General features: G+C 45.5%; 1 protein-coding gene across 2 annotated transcripts in view; it reads right to left on the bottom strand.

Moving 5' to 3' along the window:
• Positions 1 to 5,972: 5,972 nt before the first annotated feature.
• LOC119791947 (zinc finger protein 135-like) overlaps positions 5,973 to 11,922 on the bottom strand; it is a 64,347-nt gene continuing 58,397 nt past the window's right edge. The window contains exons 8-10 of one of the 2 annotated variants that reach the window (XM_038298348.1): positions 9,957 to 10,052; positions 9,751 to 9,840; positions 5,973 to 7,519 (exon numbers count right to left, since the gene is read on the bottom strand). In XM_038298348.1, coding sequence (XP_038154276.1) covers positions 6,141 to 7,519; positions 9,751 to 9,840; positions 9,957 to 10,052 — 1,565 coding nt within the window. In that variant the 3' untranslated portion in view covers positions 5,973 to 6,140. The remainder of the gene's footprint in view (positions 7,520 to 9,750; positions 9,841 to 9,956; positions 10,053 to 11,922) is intronic. The other variant, XM_038298347.1, reaches the window with a different exon arrangement.

Here is an 11,922-nt window from a genome sequence, read left to right as displayed (position 1 = left end):
ATGGGTTTTAAAGACTAAACTAGCGTCAATCATTGCTGGTTTGATCTCAGAGGTTTGATTTAATGAAGTTTAATTGTTTCTATGAGGAGCCGTTGGTAAAGTTAAGCCGTCTAAAATTAGGAGCAATATTTATGATTATTTAGCATTTTAGGAGAAAAAAGGCAGTTTTCCAAGTCAGTTTTTCACTCATTAATTTATAAAAATCTTACTTGGTCAAATAGATACTGGTAGATCTACAGCTTCTAGATGAGCCAAAGATGAGGTTTCAGATCAGGATCATTTCTGGATTTAGATTTATTTTCATCCTTCTGCAGCGGATCTGTCTAGTTCCTGTTCCATCTCTCTCCTCACTCCTGCTGCTCCTCCTGCTACTCCTCACTCCTCCTGCTGCTCCTCCTCACTCCTCCTCCTCCTGCTGCTCCTCACTCCTGCTGCTGCTCCTCACTCCTCTTGCTGCTGCTCCTCACTCCTCCTCCTGCTACTCGTCACTCCTCCTGCTGCTCCTCACTCCTCCTGCTGCTCCTCACTCCTGCTGCTGCTCCTCACTCCTCTTGCTGCTGCTCCTCACTCCTCCTCCTGCTACTCGTCACTCCTCCTGCTGCTCCTCACTCCTCCTGCTGCTCCTCACTCCTGCTGCTGCTCCTCACTCCTCCTGCTGCTCCTCACTCCTCTTGCTGCTGCTCCTCACTCCTCCTCCTGCTGCTCCTCACTCCTCTTGCTGCTGCTCCTCACTCCTCCTCCTGCTGCTCCTCACTCCTCCTGCTGCTCCTCACTCCTGCTGCTGCTCCTCACTCCTCCTGCTGCTCCTCACTCCTCTTGCTGCTGCTCCTCACTCCTCCTCCTGCTGCTCCTCACTCCTCTTGCTGCTGCTCCTCACTCCTCCTCCTGCTGCTGCTCCTCACTCCTCCTCCTGCTGCTCCTCCTCACTCCTCCTGCTACTCCTCACTCCTCCTGCTGCTCCTCCTCACTGCTCCTCCTCCTCACTCCTCCTGCTGCTCCTCCTCACTCCTCCTCCTGCTGCTCCTCACTCCTCCTCCTGCTGCTCCTCACTCCTCCTCCTGCTGCTCCTCCTCACTCCTCCTCCTCGCTGCTCCTCCTCCTCCTCACTCCTCCTCCTCACTCCTCCTCACTCCTCCTCCTGCTGCTCCTCACTCCTGCTGCTGCTCCTCACTCCTGCTGCTGCTCCTCACTCCTCCTCTTGCTGCTGCTCCTCACTCCTCCTCCTGCTGCTCCTCCTCACTCCTCCTCCTCACTCCTCCTCCTGCTGCTCCTCACTCCTCCTCCTGCTGCTCCTCCTCACTCCTCCTCCTCCTCACTCCTCCTCACTCCTCCTCCTGCTGCTCCTCACTCCTGCTGCTGCTCCTCACTCCTGCTGCTGCTCCTCACTCCTCCTCTTGCTGCTGCTCCTCACTCCTCCTCCTGCTGCTCCTCCTCCTCCTGCTGCTCCTCACTCCTCCTGCTGCTCCTCACTCCTGCTGCTGCTCCTCACTCCTGTTCCTCACTCCTCCTCCTGCTGCTCCTCGTCACTCCTCCTCCTCCTGCTCCTCCTCACTCCTCCTCCTGCTGCTCCTCACTCCTCCTCCTGCTCCTCCTTACTGCTCTTCCTGCTCCTCCTCACTCCTCCTCCTGCTCCTCCTCACTCCTCCTCCTGCTCCTCCTCACTGCTCCTCCTCACTGCTCCTCCTCACTCCTCCTCCTGCTGCTCCTCACTCCTGCTCCTCCTCCTCACTCCTCCTCCTGCTACTCGTCACTCCTCCTCCTGCTGCTCCTCACTCCTGCTGCTGCTCCTCACTCCTGCTGCTGCTCCTCACTCCTCCTCCTGCTGCTGCTCCTCACTCCTCCTCCTGCTCCTCACTCCTCCTCCTGCTGCTGCTCCTCCTGCTGCTCCTCCTCACTCCTCCCCCTGCTACTCGTCATTCCTCCTCCTCCTGCTGCTCCTCACTCCTCCTGCTGCTCCTCACTCCTGCTGCTGCTCCTCACTCCTGTTCCTCACTCCTCCTCCTGCTGCTCCTCGTCACTCCTCCTCCTCCTGCTCCTCCTCACTCCTCCTCCTGCTGCTCCTCACTCCTCCTCCTGCTCCTCCTCACTGCTCCTCCTGCTCCTCCTCACTCCTCCTCCTGCTCCTCCTCACTCCTCCTCCTGCTCCTCCTGCTCCTCCTCCTGCTGGGCCTCTACCTCCTTATCCTATTTTTTCCTTTAGTTAAGAAAATGAAAACTGAAAAACTGAATGAAATGAAAATAATCTGAATTTCACCGTCATGTTTTAATGACTTTAATAAAAATTAAATCTAACTATTTTCTCTGGTTCCAGAGCCGCTCAGTGATAAAGAATAAATTAATAAAACTAGCTAATAATGAGCATAAATATTAAACATGCTAATTTAATGACGTATGGATGATAAATAAAGGAATCTACAACATTACAGCAGTTTTAGATAAAAATGTCATTTTGAGGCTTTTTGAAAAACCAGAGTGACTCTGGAAATAAAAGAAGTTACTACAGATAATTATAATAACTTAGAAAATAAACCAGATTTATTTAGTTTCTTTGAACCACTTCCTGTCCAGCATGAGCTGCCGTCTTGCTTTTTGCTCTGGCAGGAATAGAAAACTGTTCTAGATCCAACAGTGAGAAACCAACGAATAAAGGTTTTATTTTCAGTTGAAGCCTTTAGTAATATATCAGTGACATCATGGAGGATGATTCAGTCGCTGATGGCGTTCGATGATCCTTTGCTGCGGGAGCAGCTCCATGTGCTCCTCTTCCAGGGACTAATCCAGGAGGCGGTAGCTTGTGTCTAGTGGTTACCATAGCAATGTTGCATGTTGAGGATGATTAAACAATCATCCAATCAAACAACATTTGGCTCTTTAAATATAAAACACCTCCCAGTTTAAATGGAGACCAAGATCATCGTCCTGCAGCCAGTCTCACTGTAATTTAGTTTATATCGAGATTCAAGCAATAAATGAATAAAACAGTGAAAGTTACGGCCTGGAGGTGATGTCTTCATCCAGAGGAATTAACTCACTCCTGGACAGGAGATTTCTCATTTTTGCAATGTTCCTCAGATGAAAGAAGGATATTCTAGAAACCTCTTTGATCTGGGATTTAAATGACAGGTCCTGATCAAAAATAACACCAAGATTTTTTACTTTATTATCTGAAATCAGTTTAATCCCATCCAAATGAAGTGACTGACTAATCAGCTTCTTTTTCAGAGACTCTGGTCCAAAGACTAGAACTTCTGTTTTGTCTGCATTCAGAAGCAGAAAATTAAGAGTCATCCAGGTTTTTCTGTCTTCAGACATGCCTGTAATCTATGTAATGGGTTAGCTTCATCTGGATTTATAGACAGATATAGCTGGGTATCATCAGCATAACAGTGGAAATTAATCCCATGCTGTCTAATAACTCTACCAATTGGGAGCATGTATATAGTAAGGAGAATTGGTCCTAGCACTGATCCCTGTGGTACTCCACAGGTAACCTTTGAGCATGAGGAAGATCTGTCATTAACATGAACAAACTGAATTCGATCAGATAGATAAGATTTAAACCAGTCTAGTGCTGTTCCTTTAATTCCAACAAAATATTCAAGTCTTTCTAAAACAATATTCTGATCAACTGGATCAAATGCAGCACTAAGATGCAACAGGACGAGCACAGATACAAGTCCATTATCTGAGGCCATGAGAATATCATTAGTGACTTTCACCAGAGCTGTTTCAGTGCTATGATGAGCTCTAAAGCCAGACTGAAACTCTTCAAAAAGTTCATTATGGTGGAAGTGATCGCACACTTGTTTGGAAACTACTTTCTCAAGAATTTTAGATCAGTAAGGAAGATTGGATATAGATCTATAATTGACCAAGTCATCTGGGTCAAGAGACGGTTTCTTAAGCAGAGGTTTAATTACAGCAACCTTAAAAGCTTTAGGTACATATCCCTGTAACAGAGATAGATTAATCACATCTAAAATGGAGGAGGAGATCAAAGGGAATACCTCCTTAAATAACCTGGTTGGAACTGGATCTAACATCCAAGTCTAAGGCTTAGATGAAGACAATAGTTTTGCTAATTCAGAAAGTTCAACTGGATCAAAGCAGTCTAAACCCGGTTCAGATTCCATGACTATATAGGATGCTGAAAACTCCTCTAGAAATTCAGAGTAAGGACCTGGTGGACGATACAAAGTTACAAAAAGAAGAGGTTTTCTTGCCTTGAAATTTGGATCAGGGAAATTAAGGGTTAAATGTTCAAAAGAGTTGTAGGTATTAACTGTTTTGGGAGTAATCAGTAAGTCAGACTGAAAGATTGTTTCTACTCCTCCTCCTCGCCCAGAACTTCTGGGTATGTGAAAATTTAAAAAGCTTGAAGGAGTTGCCTCATTTATGCTCACATAATCCTCTTGCTGCAGCCAGGTTTCTGTAAGGCAAAACAAGTCAATGTGATTATCACAAATCAAGTCATTAACTAGCAGACTTTTAGAGGAAAGCGATCTTATGTTAAACAGACCACATTTCATTATTTTAACTTTTTACACAATTGGAGTTATTTTTATTTTAATTAGATTATCCTGATTTCCTCCTTTGGGAATCTAATTTATTAGATTTTGGTCGTGGTTAAGACACTGTCTGGATGGAGTAAAGAGTGGGTAACAGTAGAGAAGCTGCAGAGATGTGTGTTAAACTACAACTCTGCTTCCTGGTCTGCACCCTGGGTGGTCAGGGTTTTGGAGGACTAATAAATGTGGCCAGATTCCTAGAAAGAAGAGCTGCACCATCCAAAGTGGGATGGATGCCGTCTCTCCGAATCAGACCAGGCTTTCCCCAAAAGGATTGCCAATTATTAATGTAGCCCACGTTGTTTTCAGAACACCACCTAGGCAACCAGCGGTTGAATGACGACATGCGGCTAAACATGTCATCACTGGTCAGATCAGGGAGGGGACCAGAGAAAATTACGGAGTCCGACATTTTTTTGGCAAACTTACACACCGAAGCAACACTAATTTTAGTGACCTCCGATCGGCGTAACCGGGTGTCATTACCACCAGCGTGAATAACAATCTTACTGTATTTAACCTTATCCTTAGCCAGTAGTTTCAGGTAGGATTTGATGTCGCCCGTTCTGGCCCCCGGCAAACATTTGACTATGGTCCCTGGTGTCTCTAATGCCACGTTTCTGACTATGGAGCTGCCAATCACCAGAGTGGGCTTCTCAGTGGGTGTGTCACTGAGTGGGGAAAATCAGTTAGAAAAGTGAACGGGTTGGTGGTGACCAGTGGGCAGAGATCACGACTACGCTTTCTGCGTACAGTTACCCAATCGCCTGGCTGCTCAGGCACTACTGGAGGACAGCTACGTGGGGGGCCTACTTTAAGTCCTGGATGTTCAACAGCCTGAAGCCTGGATTCTAACTCTGACACCCTCGCCTACAAAGCTACAAAAATGCTACACTTATTACACATCCCATTATCACTAAAGGAGGCAGAGGAATAACTGAACATCTGACACAGAGAGCAGGAGAGAGGAGAGAAAGAAGGAAGAGTTGGAAAAGAGTCAAGGGAGGGAGAGTGAGAAGCCATAGCAATGCTAAGCTAGCGCTAGCCTAGGCTAGCTACTCCTTACTACCAGAAATAAAACCCTGTGAAACTGACAAGTGCTCAGTAGAGAAGCGCAGCATAAGGGTCGATCTACGTTCCTCCCCTCATCTATGGTCATGAGCTTTGGGTCATGACCGAAAGAATGAGATCCTGGATCCAAGCGGCTGAAATGAGTTTTCTCCGTAGTGTGTCTGGGCTCTCCCTTAGAGAAAGGGGGAGAAGCTCAGTTATCCGGGGAGGACTCAACGCGTCTCTAAATGGTGTCTCCGTGTTGCGATGCAATGGTGATCTACACTGTACTGATCCACATCAAAGCACATTCAGTGAGAATGTAGCAAGGAAACACAAACATGGAGATCATGTTAATGTTCACATTTTTATTGAAGTTTGTCATAACTTATATAAATAAACATCAAAAACATCTTAGCATCTGGTTAGCTAAAAAAAACTGACCACTAACATGCAAAGCAGCTGCTGATCATTTGTGTTTGTTATTTTTTTCCAACAGTGTATCTATGATGGTATATTCATTCATTCCACAGTGGTGTCAGATCCGTTTTGGGCACAGCCGATACGCTCGGCCCAGGTTATCTGGATTGGGCTGGATCTGTGCGTCTCTACTGCGTGGATCCTCATGTGTGTAATTAGATTTCCTTTCTGGCTAAATCTGTGTCCACACAAGTCACAACAGAAAGGCTTTTCTCCTGTGTGAATCCGCATGTGTTTGTCCAAATGTCCTTTCTGGCAAAATCTCTGTCCACACAGGTCACAACAGAAAGGTTTGTCTCCTGTGTGAATCCGCATGTGCGTATTTAAATGTCCTTTCTGACTGAATCTCTGTCCACAAACGTTACAACAGAAAGGCTTCTCTCCTGTGTGGATTCTCATGTGTGTGTTTAAATGTCCTTTCTGACTGAATGTCTGTCCACAAACATTACAAGAGAAAGGTTTCTCTCCTGTGTGGATCCTCATGTGTCTGTTAAAATGTTCTTTAAGGCTAAATCTCTGTCCACAAACGTCACAACAGAAAGGTTTTTCTCCTGTGTGGAACCGCATGTGTGTGTTTAAATCTCCTTTCCAGCTAAATCTCTGTCCACAAAGGTTACAAAAGAAAGGTTTTTCTCCAGTGTGGATCCTCATGTGTGTATTTAAATTTCCTTTTCGGTTAAATTTCTGTCCACACAGGTCACAACAGAAAGGTTTTTGTCCAGTGTGGATCCTAACGTGTCTGTTTAAATCTCCTTTCAAGCTAAACGTCTGTCCGCATAAGTCACAATAGAATAGTTTCTCTCCTGTGTGAATGCTCTTACGTCTTTTTAAATAGTCTTTTTCAGTAAAGGTTTTACCAAAGTCTTCACAGCTAAATGTTGTCCTTTTGTGGACATTCCTCTGTGAGTCTACATGTTTCTTCTTTGTAAAACATTTCTTATTACCCAGGGAGCTTGAATGCCTCGTGTCTTTCTGAGGACGCTGAACAAATTGCTCAGAGGAACCAGAAGGTTTGTCAGCCATGTTTCCATCAGGAGCTGCTAACTGTTTTAGCTCAGAGACGGAGAGCTCCACATCACTGTCCTCTTCTGTCTCTGAGGAAATGGACCCATCTTCATGATCTTGTATCCTCATGGATTCTTCTCCTCCATGGTTCTCTACTGGAAGCTCTCTGCCTTTAATGTGGTGGTGGTAAAGCTGTGGGAGCACAGAGGAATGTTTATCATCCTCACTCTTTATTGGAGCAGCAGTGATTGGAAACTTGATGGCATCAATCTCCTCCTTGAGACCGAGCTGCTCTCCCCCCAGACTGGTGCAGACTTCCTCCTGTTCCTCCTTTATGTGGTGGGGCTCTGGGTCATGCAGGTCAGGAGAAGGTTTGTGGTCTTCAGGAACTTCTTCTTTAACCGTCTGCTTAAGATCTGCAGGAAGCATTAAAAACATTAATATTAATAAGAATGTAGACCTTACTGATATGTTTACATTGAATACTTTGATTTAATTACTTCCTAGCATTAATTCATATCCTTTCAGTGGAGAACAGATCCACATTTCATGGCCATAGGTGAGGGTAGGAATGTTGACCCACCGGTAAATCGAGAGGCTGAGAAGTGCGATCCCTCTATAATTGGAGGAAATGGTCCCCAGAGGGAGCACCACCCTGGGCTGCCAACCCCGGGGCAATGACCCAGACCTCCATGCGATGTTGTAGAGTCCGTCAGCCACACCAGCCCAACCACATCCAGAGCTCTGAGGTTCTTAACAACATTCAGTTATTTCACCTCCGCTGTGACTTCAGGCAGGATGATGGACGTATCAAGCCCTGAGCGCCGTCTCTGCTTCCACCATAAAAGACGAATCAGTCGGATTGAGGAGATCCTCCCAGTATCTCTTCCACCGTCCAACAATGTCCTCTTTGAAGGTCGACAGCTCGCCACTCTAGGGCTGCAACTAACGATTATTTTAAAAATCGATGAATCGGACAAAAAATATATTTTATATTAACCTCTTTATTCCAAAATAAACATTTTAGACAGAACAAACAAGCACACAAGTACAGGTTGCTCATTAACTGTCCTGGTGCAATATGAAAAATAAATGTTTGTGTTAAAACTACGCAAACTTACATGAGAAATGTAGCTGTACATCCACAAAATATAGGCTACTTTGTTTCATAAAGCGCAAAAAAGACATTTTTGTTTTTAAAGCCCCTAAGGGGTTCAAACAACAGGCCCCCCCATTTCAACAAATGAGTTTTTTTTAGACTAGAAGAGTTCTGCCTTTTAAGACAGGAAAGTATAGCAGTTAAAGTTGCTACTTGAGAAAATACTGAACCATAGAGATAAAAATAGCCCTGTGATTCAAATTATAAATTGTATTTGGAATAAAAATGAGAGAACTAGGGGTGCTAAAAAACACATCCTCCAAAGACAGATATTTACATGGGAATGTGGCAGATAATTAATTGACATATTACTGATCTTGCTGGATTTTATTCTGCTTTACTTCCATAAATTGCAGGATCTTCTTTACTTTATCTTTGCCAGAAGATTTAAACTTTAAAAGCCTTGCCCTCATAATTTGCAAGTTAATTTATTTATAAAGAAAATATAAACGCTGCTTAAGCTAATTCAAATGAAATTAAAAGTAAAATAAGTAGCCAACCTTATCACTGTCTGTAACCTACTAACACGGTAAGGAAAGCATCAGATGAGCTACCTGAGAAACTAACGTTACGTTTCCCCACTTTAAAACCAAACAAACATGGTGGTTCCGTGCCATGTTCATTTGTTTTGACAAAAGTTGCATGTTACGACTTTTTTCACTTTACAAAGCGCAGGCTATTTTAATTATTGTGATCAATTTGCGCCGTCAATCCCTGCGCATGCGCGCTTCATTTGCAGTCTGGACGCTGAGGGTAAACATCCTGCTGCTCTGACTGCAGCGCTGAGAGGGACTCCTGCGGGAGAACGGGGTTGGGATGGGGTTGGCGCCTCACGGCAGAGTAGGAACGATACATGCTTTCACGTAAGAGTCTCCAAAAGCCGCCAGTGACACCGTAAAAAGTCGCCAGAGTTGTCGCTAGTTGTTTTTTTTAAAAATAGTCGCTGGAGGGGTCTGAAAAGTCGCTAAGTTGGCAACACTGCACCTGCGGCGCTGACTCGCTCTGCCTTAATTTTTTTTCTTCCCCCGCTTCAGTCAAGTGGATGTGATGACGGCGGCGGCGGATGACGCATTAATCGCGCGACACAACTAATCGATGATGAAATTCGTTGCAAACGCTTTTAAAAGTCGATTTTTATCGATTTTATCGATTCGTTGTTGCAGCCCTACGGCACTCCCACTGAAAACTATGTTAGCAAAGCACTGCTTCTCCATCCAGATGTTGCACCAGGATCGCTTTGTGGTCAGCGGACAGTCGTTCTCCACAGCCTCTCCAAACTCCTCCCAGGTTTTTACCTCAGCAGCTCACCTGTGCAGCAGCTACCTGGGCAGTAGCTACCTGGGCAGTAGCACACCTGGCCTCCTGATCCCAATTTAAACTGGCAGAGTTAGAGACTAAAAGAGATTCCTGCCTGAGACTAAATGAATGAATGAATGAATGATGATAACTGACAGAGAATGAAGGATTGTGGTCCTTCACTGAACCTACCAGGTAGATCCGGAGGTTTCTCCTCTTGGTCCAGAGCTCCAGACTCAGAAACATCTCCAGCAGAGCTGAACAAGCTGGACTCTCCTGTGTCTGAAGACAAACACCAATGAAAGCAGTGATGCAGTGATGTTGTAGATTGTGGTTGCTTTAATAGAGCAGCAGGGGGCGCCGTCAGATCCTCTGTCAATGTTTCTGTGTTTTCTCACCAGGGTTGACAGCAGTGATGCTTTTTGCGTCGACCGTCTCCACCAGGCTGCTGACGGCGCTGTCAAAGCTCATGATTGGATCAGCAATGAAGGGAACTGAAATCAAAGCATGGTGAGAGGTGAGGTCCCCGTGGGTTGGTGGGAAGGAGGAGCAGCCGCTGACCCAGCTGGAACTCTGGGAACCAGCTGGCCTCCATGTTCCACCTCAGACCAAAGCAGAGCTCTGGGAGCCGTTCAGGCTGCAGCTAGCGGAGCTAAAGCTTCCCTCATGTTTACAATTAAAATATTAAAATATAAAAATGAACAAACAAAAAAACAGAAATGCTCCAATCGGTATTTCTGCCGCCGATCCCACAGAGAACCACCTGAAAGGCTGGAGCTTCAGTCAGTGACCCAGAAACAGACTGTGAGGTTGATCCAAATATTGAAATTAATTTCAGTCACACCTCAGTTAATTATAACGAGATAAAAAATGTCATTAAATTGTTTCACATTTTAGAGATTTACACCAAACGAGCAGCCTGATGAAAACCGCAGAGTCTGAATCCAAGGCGTTCATTTCATCGTCGTTCCTCGCCAAAACAAGGCCCTAACTTTAGCCAATGAGGGCTGCTATCCAATCAGGTGGGAGGGACTGAAGATTAAAGCAAACAAGGTAGATTATTTCATTCTCAGTTGTTAAAATTAATGATATATAAAAACGCATCCCTGGTCCTTCATCTCCAGCTCGGTCCTCCAGAGAGCTGAAGGTCTGAGGGTTCCTCTCAGGATCGTAGCTAGAACTGCACTCTTCTGGACTGATCTCTGATCTCAAGTATCATTTAAAGCCACTTTAATCACTACAGCTGTGCTCTGCTGCTGAGCATAATGTCTGCTTGGATAGCCACAGGCTATTAGCTAGCGTACAGCTGCACATGGAAAACGGGGCCTTTTTAAAAAAAAAAACAAATGCCCCAAAAGGGTTTGGGCAAAAGGGAAAAATTTTCACCAAAGGGTTCAAAAATTTTTTTTTCCAAAGAAGCAAAGGGCCCCCTCCCTGGATGAGGGGGGGGGCCCCGACAAAAAAACCAATGTGAAAAGGGGCTGATCTGGGGGGCCTGGAGGGATTTCAGACGCGGGCAATTGCTGAGGGTTTGGGGGCCGCTAGGGGATAAACTTCCTCTGAAATCAGTTAAAAAACGCCTTAAATTAACTTCAAATGAAAGAAACCTGCCGGCAAAAAATTATTTTGGGGCTTTTTTTACCCCTGCTCCCTTTGCATTTTGAAAGCCAAAACCGGGAAAAACGCTAAAAAATCTATTTCCGGCCCCCCCACCAACAGGGGGGAAAACCCCTGGAGAGGGAGGGGGCCCCTGAGGAAAGCTGCTGGGGGGGTTTTCCCAGGGGCACCCGCAGCGCCGCTATGGGGGGGGTTTTTGGAGCGGCTCCCCCAAAAAAAATAATTTTTTGAAGGCAGGATGGAAATTTTGGATGAACTGACTGCACGGGAACCATTTTTTCCCCAGGGATTTTTCTCACTTAAAAACATAGTTTCAAAATATTTTCCCTACCCGTGATCACAGTTTAATAAAACCCCGCCATTGTTCCGGGTTTAAGGAGGGTTAGAGTAGCTTCCGGGCCCACCGGCGCTTTTCAAAAACCACTTTACCCCCCGCACGGGCTAGAGAAAGCAAAGCTTTTTCACCCCGCGTCAAAAATTTAAACAAAAAGCATAGAAATGAAGCAGAAATGGCTTTTTTAGGGGCCCTCTGCTGCTATTAGAAAAACCCTGTTTCTCTGTTTATTGAACTAGAACTTGCTTTTTATTTGGGCAAAACCCCAGGTCATTTGTGAGGGGGCCATTTCCCTTGAGGCCCCTGGGGTTTTTCAAAGACAGAAGCAAAACATAGAAAAAAAAACCCTTTAGATACAAAAGGAAAACGTCAACCAGCCCCAAACAGGGGGCCCCCGTCCGGGAAACCCAACA

Source organism: Cyprinodon tularosa, unplaced genomic scaffold, assembly GCF_016077235.1.
Source record: "Cyprinodon tularosa strain WSP-4 unplaced genomic scaffold, ASM1607723v1 ctg406, whole genome shotgun sequence".
NCBI classification, from domain to species: Eukaryota; Metazoa; Chordata; class Actinopteri; order Cyprinodontiformes; family Cyprinodontidae; genus Cyprinodon; species Cyprinodon tularosa.
Note: the sequence above shows the minus strand (reverse complement) of the source record. Positions and strands in the feature narration are given on the sequence as shown.